This window comes from Colobus angolensis, unplaced genomic scaffold (genome assembly GCF_000951035.1).
Source record: "Colobus angolensis palliatus isolate OR3802 unplaced genomic scaffold, Cang.pa_1.0 Scaffold44, whole genome shotgun sequence".
NCBI classification, from domain to species: domain Eukaryota; kingdom Metazoa; phylum Chordata; class Mammalia; order Primates; family Cercopithecidae; genus Colobus; species Colobus angolensis.
Window position 1 is genome coordinate 6,401,034 of NW_012117821.1, and position 19,939 is coordinate 6,420,972.

General features: G+C 50.7%; 1 protein-coding gene across 1 annotated transcript; it reads left to right on the plus strand.

Moving 5' to 3' along the window:
• The first annotated feature begins 2,096 nt into the window (after nt 1-2,096).
• CALHM3 (calcium homeostasis modulator 3) lies at nt 2,097-9,487 on the plus strand. The gene is made up of 3 exons (XM_011957347.1): nt 2,097-2,591; nt 5,851-6,106; nt 8,589-9,487. Exons 1-3 carry the CDS (start codon nt 2,305-2,307, stop codon nt 9,078-9,080), a joined length of 1,035 nt encoding a protein of 344 aa, XP_011812737.1. The 5' UTR covers nt 2,097-2,304; the 3' UTR covers nt 9,081-9,487.
• Nucleotides 9,488-19,939: the final 10,452 nt, after the last annotated feature.

The following is a 19,939-nucleotide window of genomic DNA, read 5'->3' on the forward strand; positions in this document are numbered from 1 at the left end:
ATCTTTTTATGTTTTTCCAATTAAAATATTTTATGATTTTTACTGGAAATAATTAAAAATCATTATTATTATTATAATAATGATTTATTATGTCTACTATTATAAAAGTAGACAATTCAGAGAATGGAGATTAAAAAAAAATCAAGCCATCCCCTCTCTTTGACAAATAATATCCCTTTTGTAGTGGGCTTCTTTCTGGCCTGTTTCTTTGCTGAAGTATTTCCTGTAAATACCTGGCAAGGGCCAGCCCCACTGCAGTCACTCAGCACCTGTTGCTCTGCAGGGCTCCAGGGACCCAAGCTGACCTGGTAGCTCTGTATTCTCTCTCAAAGGCTGGAGCTGTGAAAAGGTTGGCCTGGAGACTTTGACCCAGTTTTCTTCAAAGTGTTCTTCCAGAAGCATTGTCTATTCTTTTCTGGAGACTCCCAAGGTTAGAGTGGCTGGGGACCCTCAGGACACTCTATCCCTCCCTGAGACTAGAATGGCATTGAGGGGTGCTCACGACCCTCCCAGCCTAGTTCGCTCCCCGCCTGCTCCGCACCAGCCCTGCTGGTTCAGGGTCATGAAGTCTGGCCTTGGGCCAGGACAGTCCACTTTTCTGGTCAGCAGCCCAGTGGGTGACTAAGGCTGAAAAGCACAGATGGAGGATCCCAGCTTCCTCCCTGGCTCTGTCCCCACCAGGGTATGTGAGCTCCGACAGCCCCTCTGGGGCTGAAGATGTAGTGGTGATTGTCCTCCTGGCTTGAAGGGTTTCTCACCCCTGCCCTGCCCTCTCCTCCACTCAGAGTCAGACTCACAGGGCCACTGGTGGCTCTCCCCATCTTCTCCAGTGCCTCCTCATTTCCCTCACACAGGGAAATCTGTCTTATAGGACCCAGAGTAACATACAAATATGGGAAATAAAAAAACTAAGTGGCCGGGCTCAGTGACTCATGCCTGTAATCCCAGCACTTTGGAAGGCCAAGGTGGGAGAATCACCTGAGGTCAGGAGTTCAAGACCAGCCTGACCAACATGGCGAAACCCCCGTCTCTACTAAAGATACAAAAATTGGCTGGGCATGGTGGTGGGTGCCTGTAATCCCAGCTACTTGGAAGCTGAGGCAGTAGAATCACTTGAACCTGGGAGGCAGAGGCTGCAGTGAACCAAGATCATACCACTGCACTCCAGCCTAGGTGACAGAACAACACTTTGTCTCAAAAAAATAATAATAATAAGTAAGACCCAGGTTTCTGTCTGTCTTCATCAGAAGTACAGACCACACAGATGGTCATGAAACTTGCAAGACTTATTTGGGATGATCTGACTTAAAATATGGGCTAAGTAACCTTTACAAAATTCATTTTGCAGGTTTCAGGAGTCCCTCAAACATCTGAGCTGTCATCCTTCAGAGAGGCTGGAACTGAGACACAAGGAGAGACCTAGTGACCTCGGAGAGTTAGGAGAAGCAGTAATTTCAAATGCATGTCCGTCACACGTCACCCGGAAGAAGGGCGGGGGGAAAGCCATGCAGGTGTGGGCGTGGCACTTGAGCAGCCTCTCCCATGGGCACCCAGTGGTTAATGCACATGGTTAGCACGTCTCCAAGGGAGGCCATCCCCTTCCGCTATCCCTTTCATGGCAAATGCTGGAACATGGTTGAAGACTCCTCTCAAGGGTCTCCTCTTCCAGGAAGCCTTCAGGCAAGAATAGGTGCCCCTTCTGGCTCCTCCTAGCCTGAAAGCCAACATGAAATCTCTCTGGGCTGAGCTGAGTCGTCTTATTTTGTTGTTGTTGCTGTTGTTTTACTACGTCTCTGAGACAAGTTCAAAATCATGCTTTTCATCAAGACCAGAAAATATACTTTGGCTCCATCGGCATCTTTGCTTCACCACACCCAGAATTTGCCTGTGCCCCAAAGGAAGCCCCAATAGCTGTTAAGCCTCCAGACCCTAAAGCAAAGAGAAATGGGCCGAGAGGAATGGAGTGACAGGGCGGGGCCCATTTGCCTAGAGGTGCTTTGGGCTGGCTGGTCACAGAGGGTGACTCATTCCCCCAGAGAGGACGGGAGTGGCACCAGGGGACCATTGGGTTGGGGAGGGGAGCCTTTGTGGAGAGAGCCTGTTCCTGCCTTAAGAGCCTGCTGGACCCCAGGAGTCTGGGCTGGGGCCTGGACACTGCTTCCTCCTTGACCCCTCAGGCCCTTGGAAGCCAAGAGAGAACCTCTTACAGATCCCAGGCTCATCCCCAGTGCAGCAGACACCAGGAAGGTGGCCAGAGCTTCACTGAGCCCACCCAACGGCTGCTCACCCACTCAGGCTGGAGTCATGGATAAATTCCGCATGTTCTTCCAGCACTTCCAGTCAAGCTCAGAGTCAGTGATGAATGGCATCTGCCTGCTGCTGGCTGTGGTCACCGTCAAGCTGTACTCCTCCTTTGACTTCAACTGTCCCTGCCTGGCGCACTACAATGCACTCTACGGCCTGGGTCTGCTGCTCGCGCCCCCGCTCACCCTGTTTCTCTGCGGCCTCCTCGCCAACCGGCAGTCTGTGGTGATGGTCGAGGAGTGGCGCCGGCCTGCAGGGCACCGGAGGAAGGACCCAGGCATCATCAGGTGCGGTCCCACACCACTCAGTGACCCATGGGCTTTACCAGAGGCTCCCCAGCCACCCACAGGCACTGCCAAGTGCACCCCCAAACCCCAACCATCCTCATTATCAGGGGATTCTCCACCCACCCTATAGGTACTGCCAGGTGCACTCTCTCCTTTCCCCAACTAGGAATTATCGGCTCACAGAGACCCACTTGCCAGTTTCCACTCTGGAAACGTGTTTATGTTTCTATCATTTGTCACCTTTCCACGGCCAGTGCTGTAAACATAGGAATGACACAGAATTCTGAATTACCCAGGCCACTCTAGGGGCTGCGGGAAAACTTCCTCTTTGCCCTCTGACGTTCTGCTGAAAATCAACTGGCAAAAGGCAGATTAATAAGAGAAAAGGCATACAAATTTATTTGATTATTGTTTTATATGCTGCAGAAGACTTCAGAATAAAGACCTAAAAATACAGGGGAAATGGTCCATTTTTATGCTTAGGTTTAACAAGGTCTGGATAGCCATGCAGAAATAGAATTGGATTTAAAAAAGGGATGAACTAATGCTATAGAAGGAGTGGGGAAACTCAGCAAGGCCATCTAGGTTCTTCCTGGCCTCTCTATACAGCGTTCCTTTCTCCCAGACACAGGGCAGGACCCTCTCTAGAAGGGACTCTTATGACCTACAGTGAAACTAGGTAGGTCAGATCGTTTCTTTACGGCCAGTTTTTAGACAGAAAGGCGGGGGGAAGTTAGAGTCATATTTTTAGGTTTTATGGTGACAGCTTTGGAGAAAAGGGGTTCTGGTTTCTATGACCCACCTTGGGGAAGATGAATTCCAGTTTCTATGGCTAGCCTTGGGGGAGAATAAGGAGCCAGAGATTGGGTGGGGGGACTGGGCGTGGTGGCTCACGCCTGTAATCCCAGCACTTTGGGAGGCTGAGGCGGGCGGATCACCTGAAGTCGGGACCAGCCTGGCCAACATGGTGAAACCTCGTCTCTACTAAAAATACAAAAATTAGCCACGCATGGTGGCACACGCCTGTAATCCCAGCTACTCGGGAGGCTGAGGCAGGAGAATCGTTTGAACCCGGGAGGCGGAGGCTGCAGTGAGCCGAAATCATGCCACTGCACTCCAGTCTGGGCGACAGTGCAAGACTCCTTCTCAAAAATAAAAAAGAGATTGGGTTGGGGGAAGGGGAAGGGGAGCAGGTGGGGGTACAGGAGAAGGTTAAAAAAATAACTTTTGCTTCTGGGGTCTTCATTTTGGTGTATCGTTTTCTGAGCCCCAATACCACATCTCCACATCTGTCACACTGGCCACGGAATATAATTCACCACATGCTTGAAGGGCCATCCCATGACATGCATAGCAGTTTTTTGCATGTAGTGAGAGGCAATGATTGGCTTAAAGGCTGTGTTCCCTCTCTTGTAAGCTCCCTAGGGTGAGGACCTTACCTACTGCACACCGTGTCCTCAGAGCCCAGCACATGCATGGCACTCTATAGCAAAGTCCGTTGGAGTTGAGTAATTCATTGCAAACCCACGCAGGGCCAAGCTCTGTGCTAAGTGCTTTGAGTGCATGGCCTCTCTGAATTCTACCTGAGTTCTCAGGCTGCACCTTTATTGGACTCATTTTTAAGGATGGAAACTTGAGGCACAGAGAAGTTAAGTAACTCGACCAAGCTCCCACCAGGAAGTGGCACTGCTCAGATTCAAACCCAGGCTGACTGAACAGGCCAAGCTGGAACAGCTGCCCTTCCTGTTTTGGGACAAATCTCTAAGTGCTCTAGATGTGCAGGCAGTGACGGAAGGGGCCAGGTGGGCTTTCACTCACTCACCATCTCCTCCTCTCCCCTATTCTCTGATATGGACGGTAGAGGTGTTGTCAAACATATCTAATGTAACTTCATAATGAGTCCCCAGTTGCATCTTCTGACCACAATGCCCTCCATAGAAAATGCTAAAGCCAAGGCCAGGCACGGTGGCTCACGCCTGTAATCCCAGCACTTTGGGAGGTCAAGGCAAATGGATCACCTGAGGTCAGGAGTTTGAGACCAGTCTGGCCAACATGGCAAAATTCCATCTCTGCTAAAAACTACAAAAAATTAGCTGGGTGTGGTGGTGTGCACCTGTGGTCCCAGCTACTCAGGAGGATGAGGAAGGAGAATCGCTTGAACCCGGGAGGCAAAAGTTGCAGTGAGCTGAGATCGTGCCACTGCACGCCAGCCTGTGCAACAGAGCAAGACTCCCTCTCAAAAAAGAAAAGAGGAAAAGAAAATGCTAAAGTTACCACTGCCTAGAACATATTTACAGTTCACACTGGGTAGGTCACACACACACACGCCTGGCATACACCATTGGATGGTTTGTGTACAACCCAATTCAGAAACAACATTTGCATCCAGTGCACCCGCCCGCAGCCTCTGTTCCATGTTCTCAGGGATCACATCTGCCTGCAATTCCGCTGTGCAGGGTGGTCACAGGCACTGAGTGTGTCCCTGGCCTTTTCCTCTGGGGTCCAGTGGGCACAGCTCTACTGGACTCCTGTCCTGTGGCCAACACTCAGTCGAGGTCACTGCAGGCAGGGGCAGAGCTGACCAGGAAAGGCGCCTGAGGTCGGTCAGAGGGTGGGCTCCTGGGATGCCTTGTGGGTGGGGGTGTTAGAGGTCCTGCTTTTGGAGGGTTACTGGGCAGGGCTGCCTTAGCTTAGGCTCTCCTCCAAAAGCAGGCTCTGGAAAGAATGTGATAATGAGTGGGCAACTGGGGCTCCATACTTCAGGGGACCCCCTAAGGGCATACATAGAACACATCTCAGAATTGTCCCACTGAGGATTTAAGAAGCTGGGATATTTATCCACAAGGCCCCACCCCTCTGGGGTTGAAGGTTGATTTGGGGGTTAACTTTTCAGTGCTTGCAGCCTACCCCTCTCTGAAGCAAAAAATCCTCCAAAGCCCCAGGGGCAGAACAACGCAGGTGCTTGAGGTAGGCGGCCCTCGGGCCCTCCCTGTGAATAGAACCAGCCACAGATGCCTCTGGCATGGGCAGGGCACCAGCAGTGTCTGCTGCAAGGCCTAGCTCCTCAATGCTCCAGTCCTGGGGATCCCAGGGGCCCCAGCCCTCCTTCCTCCCTGCATCTGTCGCTGAGACCTCTACACTGAGAGCTGCAGTCTGATGTAACCCGGCCTGGGACTTCCCAGCAGTCCATCCTTGCATCTCCCCTGCTGCAGCTGACTTCCAGCTGCTCCCTGTGACCCCCTCCTTCCTCTGCTCCCAGGTACATGTGCTCCTCTGTGCTGCAGAGGGCGCTGGCCGCCCCCCTGGTCTGGATCCTGCTGGCCCTCCTTGATGGCAAGTGCTTTGTGTGTGCCTTCAGCAACTCTGTGGACCCTGAGAAGTTTCTGGACTTTGCCAACATGACCCCCAGCCAGGTACAGCTCTTCCTGGCCAAGGTTCCCTGCAAGGAGGATGAGCTGGTCAGGAATAGCCCTGCTCGAAAGGCAGTGTCTCGCTACCTGCGGTGCCTGTCACAGGTAACTGGGGTGATCCTCCCCTGGCCCTTGCACCCTCACCAATCCCCCGCATTGGTTCTGGAGTGGGGTCGGGGGTGGTGAGGAGGAACAGATGATGGGCTCAGTCCATTCCCAGGAGGCAGGGAAGCACTGGAGACCACTGCTCTGCCTTGCCTGCGCCCACTGCACACCTTCTTCCCACCCGTGAGAAATAATACTAATCTCCACTTATTGAGCATTTATGTGCCAGGCACTGCAGTGAGCATTTTATATGTATTATCTCATTTAATTTGTGCAACAACCATTATCCTCCCATTCTCCAGGTGAGGAAGCAGGCTCTGAGAGTTTAGTTCATAAGGCCAAAGTCACACAGCTTATAAGAGGCAGAGCAGGGATCCGGAGTGTCATTATTCCTCTTAATCACCTTCCAACACTGTAGGCTGTCTCCAGATGCCGGTCTTCCCAAAAGGCACCAACTCTACTATCTTGGAGGACAAACCCCAGCTCTACCCCCAGCCTAGACTCCAGATTCCACCTATAGATAATAAAGACACAGCCCCTGCCCCTTGGGGAGTCTGACAGGCTCATGGGCTGGCCAGCGGTGCAATGGAGGGAGGACCTGGATGCAGGATGCACTTAATTCTGGCTCAGACTGTGACCTTGGCCATGGGACTACCCCTCTGGACCTCAGTTTCTCATGCAAAATACAGAGGCGCTTGGTCTCCTCCATCTTGATGGTCCCTGCAGGCTTCAACACTCTAGGCTTTTCCTAGTTCAGTGGAAAGAGCATGGAATTTGCAGTGAGACCAGGGTTTGAATCCTTACTCAGCTGTAAGTTATCAGTCATGTAAAGTTTAGCAAGTTGTTTGCTTTTCTGCTCTCATGTATAAAATACTCCCCTTAAATCTGGTGATGTTGAGGGGAGTCCTGTGAGATGCCAAATGAGAGAGCTTTGTAAATTGTGAAAATCACTTCTGTAAATGATAAGGATTCAAATATGTCCCTGTGGTTTAAAGATGTGACTTCCCTGCTTCAGGTCCACACAACTGCCCCAGGTCTCAAGCTGGGCCTTAAAGAGACTATGGCTTTGGAAGGTAGAGAGGTGGGAGAGGAGTCTGCCAGGTGTGGGCTCCAGCTTTAGAGAACTAGGTCAGTTTGTCCTCACTACTGGCTGGGAACACTCCCCTGTTCATATTGTGTGTCACTGTCATTCAGCCTTCAGTCTCAGCCCTCAAGGTCAGGTTGGGTGTCCCTCCTCTGGACTCCCTCTCTATGACACGTACCCAGTCATCGCCTATTTAATCGTCTATTTCCTCCACTAAGATAAGAGCTCTGTGAGAGCAACGACTGAGCCCCCAGTTCCTAGCACAGTGCCTCCCACAAAATATAACACAGTGGATGCCTAGATGGGAAGACAGACAGATAAGCACACATAAGGATGACAAAGGACTGGATAAAAAGATGGGGGGGGGCGGGCGTGGTGGCTCACACCTGTAATCCCAAACTTTGGGAGGCCAAGGCGGGTGGATCACATGAGGCCAGGAGTTTGAGACCAGTCTGGTCAACATGGTGAAACCTCGTCTCTACTAAAAATACAAAAATTTGTTGGGCGTGGTGGTGCACGTCTGTAATCCCAGCTACTTGGGAGGCTGAGGCAGGAGAATGGCTTGAACCCAGGAGGCGCAGGTTCCAGTGAGCTGAATCGCACCATTGCACTCCAGCCTGGGCAACAGAGCGAGACTCCATCTCAAAAAATAAAAATAAATTTAAAAAAAGATGAGAGGATGGATGATGGATGGTTGCATAGGGGGTGGATGAGTAGATAGATCAAGGGAAGAAACGAGGAGCATATGGGAGCATGAATGAATGGGAAAAGAGATGGATGGATGATGGACAGATGGAAGGATAGTTAGGAGCTTGACTGGATGGGAAGATGACAGATTTACAGTAAGACAAGAGGATGGATGATTGGATGGGTGGAGAGATGGTTGAATGGCTGGATGGATACAAGGATGAGAGAATGAATGGAAGGGAGAATAGATGCATGGATGAAGGATGGTTGGCAGGACGGATGACTGAATAGGAAAGTGCATAGATTTGAGGAAGGATGGATGGGAAATGTAAAAGGAGGGACTCTGGAATACCTTTGCCACACTATACAGGACAGTTTCTCAAGTAGCAGATGCTCTAAGAGTTAATTCACTTTACAAGGCCACAGGGATACAAAAGAGGACATGTAATCTGATGATCACACAATTTTCTTTGTGTTCATTCTTCTCAATTTATTTCCCATTTCATTCAATACTCTGATTAATGAACTATGATGTTTGGAGTGGTATACTGCAGTTAAATTATCTAAGGAGGATTTGAATCCATTGGAAAATGAAGAATATTATGTAGACATGGTCAAATTAAATATGCAACATTCACATACGTATTCATAAATACATATGTATAGGATTAGGCCCCACTAACACCTTCCTCGGGCCTTCTTACCTTGCAGGCCATCGGCTGGAGTGTCACCCTGCTGCTGATCATCGCGGCCTTTCTGGCCCGCTGCCTGAGGCCCTGCTTCGACCAGACAGTCTTCCTGCAGCGTAGATACTGGAGCAACTATGTGGACCTGGAGCAGAAGCTCTTCGACGAGACCTGCTGTGAGCATGCGCGGGACTTCGCGCACCGCTGCGTGCTGCACTTCTTCGCCAGCATGCAGAGTGAGCTGCAGGCACGGGGGCTGCGCTGGGACAATGCAGGCAAGAGCCCCGAGCCCCCCGCAGTGCCTGAGCCCCCAGAAGTCCTGGACAGTGGAAGCGGGAAGGCCCACCTGCGCGCAATCTCCAGCCGGGAGCAGGTGGACCGCCTCCTGAGCACCTGGTACTCCAGCAAGCCGCCGCTGGACCTCGCAGCATCCCCCGGACTCTGTGGGGGTGGCCTTAGCCACCGCGCCCCTACCTTCGCACTGGGCACGAGGCTGTCCCAACACACTGACGTGTAGGGTCCTGGCCAGGCTTGAAGCGGGAGTGTTCGTAGGTGAAATGACGCTCTGACAAAGGTCTGGAGTCTTTCCAGGCCATGGGGACCCCACAGCAGGCACCCTAACTCTTGTTAGCCTCGTTTTTCAAGTAGCCCAATCTCTGCCTAGTTTCTGGGTGTGGCCTCCAGTGTGCTTCACAAACTTTAATGTGGACCCGGTTCACCGAGGGCCTTGTTAAATACAGGTGCAGACTCAGTGTAGCCAGGACCGAGTCTGAGATTCTACATTTTGAACAAGCTCCCTGGTAATACTGATGTACTTTTGGTCAGTGAACCAAACTTTGAGTAGCAAAAATCTAAATATCTGCCATGGGTTCTGGGTTCTAGAAGTCAATTCTAAATAATAATAATTACCTTAGTCTCTTGCCTGGTTTCATTTATGTAATTGTCTGTTTTTGTTTTTTTTTTTTTTTTTTTTTTTTGAGACGAAGTTTTGCTCTGTTGCCCAGGCTGGAGTGCAATGGTGCGATCTCGGGTCCCTGCATCCTCTGCTTCCTGGGTTCAAGCGATTCTCCTGCCTCATTCTCCCGAGTAGCTGGGACTACAGGCATGCGCCACCACACCCGGTTAATTTTGTATTTTTAGTAGAGACAGGGTTTCACCATGTTGGTCAGGCTGGTCTCGAACCCCTGACCTCAGGTGATCTGCCCGCCTCGGCCTCCCAAAGTGCTGGGATATATAGGCGTGAGCCACCACGCCCAGGCTGTGTAATTGTCTTTAATTCTCTGGGGTTTCTAGCAGCTTATACCAAGGTTCTCATAGTAAGTTCTAGCAAACTCTGCTAGTTGAGTACCTTTTGAAACCACTAGTTAGTGCCTCTTGCTGGCTACTACAGATGACTACTTTTATATTTTCCTGTTGAGGGGATTTTTCTGTGTTTGAATGTCAAGGGGCTGACTCTCCCAGCTCCAGCCTTCCCAGGCCCCACCAATTCTAGCCAACCAAGGCCAAGCAGCCCTGCCTGGGTCCTCCTCCTTCAAGATGCCTCTCCTCTCAGCCTTCTGCTCTCCTGCAGCGGGGGCAGGTGCTCCTCCTTCACCTTCCACGCACCCCTGCCCCACTGCTAGCCTGAGCCCTGGGCTCAGCAAGGTTCCTTCCTAAGATGACCTCCTCCCCTAGAAATTCCCAGGGGTATCTACTGCTGCCCTTAGCAAGAGGTTGGCACCCTGGTGAGGATTTCCTCAGAGCAAAGTAGGGGTGTGGGGTCTAGCTCAGGGACAAAAACCCCTGAAATGCCAGTGTTAGTTCTGCTGGAAAAACCGCCATTCCAGGCCGGGTTCAGTGGCTCATGCCTGTAATCCCTGCACTTTGGGAAGCCGAGGCGGGTAGATCACCTGAGGTCAGGAGTTTGAGACCAGCTTGGCCAATATGGTGAAACCCCGACTCTACTAAAAATAGAAAAATTAGCCAGGCGTGGTGGTGGGCATGTGTAATCCCAGCTACTCAGGAGGCTGAAGCAGGAGAATAGGTTGAACCCAGGAGGCAGAGGTTGCAGTGAGCAGAGATCATGCTGCTGCACTCCAGCCTGGCAACAAGGGAGAAACTCCGTGTCAAAAAACAAAAAAACCGAAACTTCCACTCCATCTCTGGCAGCCCAAACAGGAAGGGTTTGGGGAGATTTAGCCTTTGCTCTCCTCTGGGCCTCTGCCCCTCCCTGATGACTCATCCAGCCCCCACTCCCTCCCCCACCCCCAGACACCCTGCGGTCACCTCCATCAGCACAGATGGTGGCCACAGGAAGCAGACCCGGGTTCACCCCATGCTTTTCTACTTCCTCAGCACCCCAGGAAGTACAGGGGCCCCTGGATGCCCCCCACCCTGGAGCCCTGCCCCCTTCCTCAGGCAACTTTTGTGCTCCTGGGCTCTTGACAAGAGGCCTTGTGAGACCAGAAAATCCCTGCAGCTCAGCCTCCTCCCCACCTACAGGCTGTGGTCAGGCCATGCAAATGTCTGAAATAGCGCTGGGTTGGGACGTGGTTTAGGCAAAGCGTTAGCAGTGATAGGGTGCAGAGGAAGGAGGGAAACCTTGGAGGTGGCCCAGTCTGCATGAGTGAGCTCCCAGCCTGGGGAAAGGAGGCTCAGGGAGGCTGCTTTGGGCTCCAAGGAAGCAGCATCTGGAGTAACAAGGCGCCGACTGCAGTCGATACTCTTACCTTCCTATACAGAGCACTTACAGAGCACCTACTGCATAGAAAGCACTGTGCCAGGGAATAGGGAAGAGAATACACCAATGACTTGCCCCTGCCCTCAAGGAGCTGTGCTTCCTTGTGCTGAGGAAGTAGAAAAGCATGGGGCAAACCTGGGTCGGCTGTCTGGGGCCAACATCTGTGCTGATGGAGGCCATAGCAGGACGTCTGCAGGGCAGGAATTGGGGAGAGAGGGAGTCATCAATGAGGGGCAGAGGCCTAGAGGAGAGCAAAGGCTATACTTGGCGCTCGATTAGAGGGACAGAAGTGGGTACAGAAATTATGATAATCCAAAGCGTAAGGTGTAAGTGATCTAATAAAGGCAAACCAGGTACCATGCGGAGTTAGCAGGGAGAAGGAGGCTCTCAGCGGTGGGGGCTGAGGGAAAGCTTCACGATGAAGGTGCCATTTGAATGGGTCTTAAGGATGGGAAGGATTTTGACATGTGGAAAGAAAGATGGAGGGAGGGTGCAGAGCATCTTAAGGGAAGAAATAAGAACAAAGGCATAGGCTGGGCACAGTGGCTCACGCCTGTAATCACAGCACTTTGGGAGGCTGAGGCGGGCAGATCATGAGGTCAAGAGATCGAGACCATCCTGGCCAACATGGTGAAACCCCATCTCTCCTAAAAATACAAAAATTAGCTGGGCATGGTGGAGCACACTTGCAGTCCCAGCTACTTGCGAGGCTGAGGCAGAATTGCTTGAACCCAGAAGGCGGAGGTTGCAGTGAGCCAAGATCACACCACTGCACTCTCTCCTGGCGACAGAGGGAGACTCTGTCTCAAAAAAAAAAAAAAAAGAACAAAGGCATAAAGTTGGGCAAGGGGCAGAACATGTTCTATTTATTTATTCAGCAGATGCTCACTGAATGCCTAGAGTGGCCAGAGAGCAGGACAGATAGTCCTGTCTTAATGGGGCTTCGAGTCTGGAAGTGGAGACAGAGATATAACAAGTAAACAAAGAGCCAAGTGGAGAAGTGTGCAGTCCAGCCTGGCAAAAGTAAAAGACCTTGGCCAGAGGGCCCAGGAGGCCCATCAAGCCACGTTCCCTGAGCTCAGTACCTGGGAATACATTCTCTTGATCCTCTGTCCTTGACAGCCTTCAAATGTATCTTTCATCCTCTTCTGTCCCCAGTGTGGTTTCAAACCCCTGACCGTGTCCTGTATGTGGACCTTCTTCGGGAGACACAGTGGCCAGCCAGACAAGGCAGGAATGTACTGGAAGCGTGGACATTGGCTGTTCCAGTCCCCACCCTCATGCAGCCTGGGCAGTTGCGGTTGCCATCTCAGCTAGGTTTGCAAGAGGAGGGGAAGATGGCAGGAGACTCCAGGATTTAGCTCAGGACTTTGACTTTATCTTGCTGGCATTTGGGGATGAGAGACAAGTGCTTGGTGGCAAGGTCAGGAAGAGTGATGATATTTGGGGTTCACCCATGTGGAGAGGATGGTGAAGCTGCAGAAATGGATAGGGCCATCAAGAAAACAGGCTTGTGTGAGAAGAGGAAGGACTAAGACTTTTAGTTTTGGAGTGGGAAGAGGAGACCACAAGGGAGAGAAAGGGTTAATCACAGAGGCAGAATCCAGAGGCAGGCCAGGGAGGAGAGAATTCCTAGATGGGGGAAGGAGGACCAACAAATCCAGTGGTGCTTCTGAGCAACCGATCAGGGGGAGGACAGAGGGAAAGTCACCGGTCATTGCCAACTTCCCAGGGGAGGGGACTGCTCTCCCAGGGAGGTAGTCCTGGCCAAGCAGATGGGTAGGTTTCTATGTGATTCATATAAATCCCTGGGCACCTGCCCCAATTTGTGACGATGATATAAGAGAGACTTTCAGCATCCCCATATGGGGAAGGGCACTGGGACCCAAAGACTACGATGGGAGCAGAGAAATCATGTCCACACTAACATGCTCCCACTTCCAAGGCTCTCATTGAAAATGAGGGAGTCTAGCCAGGCACGGTGGCTCATGCCTGTAATCCCAGCATGTTGGGAGGCTGAGGCAGGTGTATCACTGGAGCCCAGAGTTCAAGACCAACCTGGGCAAGATGGCGAAACCCCATCTCTTAAGAAAAAAAGAAGATGGCCGGGTGCGGTGGCTCATGCCTATAATCCCAGCACTTTGGGAGGCCGAGGTGGGTGGATCACCTGAGGTCAGGTGATTGGGACCAGCCTGGCCAATATATAGTAAAACGCTGTCTCTACTAAAAATACAAAAGTAGCCAGGCATGGTGGTGCACATCTGTAATCCCAGCTACTTGGGAGGCTGAGACAGGAGAATCGCTTGAACCTGGGAGGCAGATTTTGCAGTGAGCCAAGATCGCACCATTGCACTCCAGCCTGGGCAACAAAAGCAAAACTTTGTCTCAAAAAAAGAAAAAGAAAAAGAAGAAGAAGAAGAAAATGAGGGAGTTCTCTATGTGGGGCTCAGCTCTGCCCAGCCCTTTGGAGTCATATGAAATGACTTCTCCTTGCCTGTGCTGACTGGCTCTGATGGGGAGGCTGAGGCATGTGGGATGGGGAGAGGTCCCTGAGGGTCTAGAGGAGGCCAGTGGGAGGTGATCTGGTGGCAGCTGCCATGGCAGTGAGCTTTGTACAGGCATTTCACCCCCCACTCATCTCACAGAGCTGTACTGTCTCAGAAGTGTACCGTCCTATCTCTTCTCACGGAGCTGTACAGGTGCGTGCTGTCTCCCTTTTGTGTCTGAATTCTTGCCTCCCTACAAATTTATCTTGGTCCAAGGTTCACTTCTTTTCTTCGTTCACCTGTTTGTGTATTCCTTCCTTCATACTTACTAATGGAGCATCCTTTATGTACTAGGTGCACTTTGCTAAGCATTGGGCATATGGTAGTGAATAAAACCGATGAGTACTTTAAGCCTTTATGGTACAATGGGAGCCCCTAGATATTAAATAACCCACCCACCTCAAAAAGTAATTACAATTGTATTAAGTGCTGGAAGTGGAAGTACATCCAGGGGGCTCTGAAAGCCTGTGTCCACAGGACCGCTCTCAGCAGAAGGTTCAGGAAGGCTTCTCTAAAGAAGGAACTGTAGGGGAGGGAAAACTTCCCCTTCACCCGATGAAAGTTCGCTGAAAATCACTGACAGAAAGCAGATCAACAGAAGAAAAGCATATATATTAATTTGATGCCAGAGTTTTCAGGATGAAGACCCAAAGACACAGAGGAAATGGTCCATTTTTATGCTTAGGTTCAACAGAGTATGGAAACAACCACACAGAAATACGACTGGACAAAAAAGATCTGAGCTGATGCTATAGACTTGGGGGGGAGCCCAGCAAGGCTTCTGTTTAGGTTCTCCTGGGCCTCTCTGAGCAGCACTTCTTTCTCCCATGGGATGGGAGAAGGGGATCTCGCGACCTGCAATCTAATAAGGCAGGTCAAATCATTTCTTTATGACCAGTTTTCACACAGAAATGTTGGGGGTGAGGATTAGAGCAATTTGTTTTTTTTTTTTTTCTTGAGACAGAGCCTCTCTGTCACTCAGGCTGGAGTGCAGTGGCTCCATCTCAGCTCACTGCACCCTCCGCCTCCCGGGTTCAAGCGATTCTCCTGCCTCGGCCTCTTGAGTAGCTGGGACTACAAGCGTCTCTCACCACACCTGACTAATTTTTGTATTTTTTAGTAGAGATGGGGTTTTGCCATGTTGGCCAGGCTGGTCTTGAACTCCTGACCTCAGGTGATCCACCCGCCTGGGCCTCCCAAAGTGCTGGGATTACAGGCATGAACCACCACCCGCTGGGTCTAAAGTAATATTTTTAGGTTTTATGGTTTTATGACTGGCTTCAGGGAGAAAGGGGTTCTGGTTTCTATGACCCACCCTGGGGAAGAGGGAGTCTGGTTTCTATGGCTAACCTTGGAGGCGAATGAGGGGCCAGAGACAGGGGCACAGGTGAAGGTCAGAAGGAGTCCTTTGCTTCTGAGACCTTCATTTCAGGGTATTGTTTCTCTGAGCCCCAATACAATCATTACACTGAGACCTTAAGGATTCACAGGAATATTCTCTGGTGAGAATAGGGGGAGAAGTATTGCCGGAATGTGCAGAACCTGTGCAAAAGCCTGAGATGGGAAGGGGCTTATCCTGTTTGAGAAACTGAAAGCAAACTGGTCAGCTGGGGAGGAGGCATCGGGAGGAGAGGGGCCCTGGCACCAGCTGTCACAGGGTCATACAGGCACAGTCATATAGGCCCTGTTAAGGATTTTGGACTTAAAACGTTGGAGGGAATTAGATAGTAATTTGTCAGATGTTCACTTTTAAAAGATCCCCCTGGCCACAGCCTGGGAGTGTCTTGATAGAATTGCAGAAGGCAGGGAAGAACTGATGGGGCTTGGATTGGGGTGGAGATGGAGAGAATCGATAGATTAGAGGTATTTCAGAGTTAGAATGGACTCCGGGTGTCTTGTTTAAAATCTCACACAAAAACATTATATTAGGCTAGGCTGGGAATGTAAAATAAAATACACTAGGCTGGGCACGGTGGCTCAGCCTGTAATCCCAGCACTTTGGGAGGCCGAGGCAGGCGGGTCACCTGAGGTCATGAGTTTGAGACCAGCCTGGGCAACATGGTGAAACCCCGTCTCTACTAAAAATACAAATATTAGCTGGGGGTGGTGGTGCATGCCTCTAGTCCCAGCTACCTGGATGGAGAATCACTTGAACCTGGGAGGTAGAGGTTGCAGTGAGCTGTGATCGTGCCTCTGCACTCCAGCCTGGGCAAGAGAGCAAAACTCTGTCTCAAAAATAAATAATAAAATAAAATACAGTAAAAATAAAACAAAAGTGTCAGTCGCTTAATACGATAAAGATGTATTTCTCACTCAAGCAAAACCTGATGTAGTTAAACAGGGAAGGGGGGTTGAAGAAGGGGGATCTGCACCACACAGTCACTTGGGGACCCAGCTGACACCGCCATCTTGTGATGCCACCATCAAGACACATGATATGGCTGGGTATAGTGGCTCACGCCTATAACCCCAGCACTTTGGGGGGCCGAGGCAAGGGAGGATCCATTGAGGCCAGGAGTTAAGACCAGCCTGGGCAACATAACAAGACCCTATGTCTACAAAAATTACAAAAAAAAAAAAAACCCTAGCTGGGCATGGTGGTGCACATCTGTAGTCCTAGCTACTTTGGAGGCTGAGACTTAATGATCTCTTGAGTCCAGGAGTTCAAGGTTACAGTGAGCTATGATTGTGCCACTGCACTCCAGTCTGGGAGACAGAGCCAGAACCTGTCTCTAAATAAAAAAATAAAAATAAAAAAGACCCATAGTATTTCCCAGAAGCAGGTCCTGAGAAAAGGAAATGAGTGCACATAGCTTTTAAGGAAGTTGCTTCCAGGGAACCCTGCAAGGAACAGAAGTGATACTGGAGAGGGAAGAAAGCCACCCAAGGGTAGAGCCACCAGCCAGTTACCACCGTGGGCAACCAGAGCCTGATCCCACGGGGGAGCTCGGGGAGAGCACAACACGAGTAACCGTTCCCCGGGAAGGAGGAGGTGGCATGTCTCCACCAATCTCTGGCAGTCACCGGCTGGGGCACTAGTTGGGCACCTCCAGGTTTCCTTGGGCCAAATGTAAACCCAGTGCCAGAAAAAAAAGCCCTCAGGCAGACAGTCTGGGCTGTTTTTAGTGAGCAGCCTTTAGAAGATAGTGGTGAAAGGCCGGGTGTGATGGCTCAAGCCTGTATTCCCAGCACTTTGGGAGGTGAAGGCGAGCGGATCCCTTGAGGTCAAAAGTTTGAGACCAACCTGGCCAACATGGTGAAACCCCATCTCTACTAAAAATACAAAAATTAGCCAGGCATGCTGCCAGGCACCTGTAGTCCCAGATACTCAAGAGGCTGAGACAAGAGAGTCGCTTGAACCCAGGAAGCTGAGGATGCAGTGAGCTGAGATCACACCACTGCACTCCAGCCTAGGCAACAAAGTGAGACTCCATATCAAAAAAAAAAAAAAAAAAAAGAAGATAGTGGTGAGGGCTGAGGGGAGTGGGCGGGGCACAGAGGTGTCTGTTACACCTGGCATCCAGGGCCACCCTCGAAGAAGTGTGGGAAGATGGTAAGAGGTGATGGTAGATTCTGCACCAGAAATCAGGCACAAGGCCCAAGCCTCCCTGGCAGAGGCTGAGAATTATAAGGGAACACGTGAATGACTTGGTGAGTGCTACCATTTTGCCACAGCGTACACCTCCATAGGGTTTGGCTGATGGAGAACATAGCATTTTATCTTTCTTAGGCAGAGACTTCATACCTCTGATAACCCAGCCTACCAGCACCTGAGATGCCTTGGCAGCCACATTTGCTGTTGGCTCCTGCCTCCTCCACTGCCCTAATCTCTGGTTGCTCCAACAGCTTCTGGTTGAGGGCAGCGCCCATTGGAGCACCCCACACTCACACTCTCCTACGCAAATTGTGCATTTTCCTAAAAGTACGGCACCCGCTCTCCCCAGGAGCCTCCTTTGCATGCTGCTTTTCATGACACCCCTAACTCCTCCAAACCAGAAGGCACTCATCAGCCTGGACAACAGCCCCAAGGCCAGGAAGCAGGAGGCGAGTGTACATCCCACAGTGTTGACCATGGCTGAGTTTGCCACCATGCTCCAAAATGTGTGTGACATCCAGCTTTTTATTTATTTAGTCGTGACCTGGGAGTTATAGGGGAGAGATTGAGAAGACACTAAGCACTGATAAGTGCACCACCAAAGACCCCTACTGAAGTTAAATAGAACCATAAGCCCTCAAGAGTCCACTGCCTAATGTCCAGAACCTGTGAATATGTTACTTTCCATGGCAAAAGGGGCTTTGCAGATGTGATTAAATTACGGATTTTGAGATGAGGAAATGATCCTGCATTAGCCAGGTGGGTCCCTTATAAGAGGGAGGTAGGGCCCGGCATGGTGGCTCACGCCTATAATCCTAGCCCTTTTGGAGGCTGAGGGGGGAGGATCACCTGAGGTCAGGGGTTCGAGACCAGCCTGGCCAACATGGTGAAACCCTGTCTCTACTAAAAATACAAAAATTAGCCAGGCATGGTGATGCATGCCTGTAGTCCCAGCTACTCCGGAGGCTGAGACAGGAGAATCGCTTGAACCTAGGAGTCGGAGGTTGCAGTAAGCTGAGATCGCACCACTGCACTCCAGCCTGGGCGACAGAGTGACTCCATCTCAAAAACAAAAAAAAAGAGAGCGAGAGAGAGGTAGGAGGAGGGTGAGAGTCAGAGAAAGAGCTGTGATGAGGGAAGCAGAGGTTGGAGGAATACGATGTCACAAGTCAGGGAATGCGGGTGTCCTCTACACGTAGAGAATACGAGGAAATGGATTCTCTTCTAGAGCTTCCAGAAGGCACAGCCTGCCAGCCACTTGATGTTAGCCATCCAAGATCCATTATAGGCTCCTGACCTCAGAACTACAAGAGAATAAATTCGTGTTGTTTTAAGCCACTGTATTTGTGGACATTTGTTACAGCAGTAATAGAATACTTATACAGATTTTGAAAATGCACTACTGAAGCTCAGGTGTGGAGATGATCACTATTATTATTACAGTGTTGTAAGGATGGTTCATCACCACTCCTTGTGTGCCTGGCGCACTGAGAAACTCTTGACCTGCACAGCTGATTGAATCCTCACAACCACCCGGGAGGCAGGCACTATCATTCTCCACATTTCACAGATGAGAACGCTGCGGCGCCCAGAGGTTAGATGACTTGCCCAAGGTCCCTGGCTAGTGTGTGGCCGGGCTGAGACTTGAACCCAGGTCACTGGTTGGGTTGCTCTTAGCTCTGTGACACGGCTTCTTTTGTTTGTTTGTTGTTTTTTGAGATGGAGTCTCATTCTGTCACCCAGGCTGGAGTGCAGTGGTATGATCTCGGCTCACTGCAACCTCCGCCTCCCGGGTTGAAGCGATTCTCCTCCTCAGCCTCCTGAGTAGCTGGGATTACAGGTGAACACCACTACACTCTGCTAACTTTTTTTTTCTTTTGTATTTTTAGTAGGGACGGAGTTTCACTGTGTTGGTCAGGCTTGTCTGGAGCTCCTGACCTCAAATGATCCACCCGTTTCAGTCTCCCAAAGTGCTGGGATTGCAGGAGTGAGCCACCACACCCGGCCGGCTTCTTGGTAAGAGAAAAACTTGACCATTGAGTGGAAGAAACAAGGAGCGAGTGGGTGGGGCCTGGATGTGGCTTTGGATGGGCAGTGAGGAGAGCAGCAGCATGAGGGAAGGGTGGTACCCGGGAGCCCAGGGGTGTCCCTGTGTCCAATAGCTTTGGCCACAGTAACAAAACATACCACAGACAACAAACATTTATTTCTCATGGTTCGGGAGGCTGGAAGTCAGATGAGGGTACTGGAGGCTGGGTTCTGCCTTCTCACTGTATCCTTGCAAGGTGGAGGTCCAGGGTCCAGGGTCCCTCCTATAAGGGCACCAATCCCATTCACCAGGGCTCCACCCTCATGGCCTAATTACCTCCCAAAGGAGGTGTATCCATGATGGCATTGATATACAACACTGGGCCACAGGGAGGGAACTGGGAGACGTCCGTAGGATGCCTGGTGAAAAGAAAAAAGATTATTATTTCTTTATCTTATATAATTATGATAGGAAAAAAATGAAATAT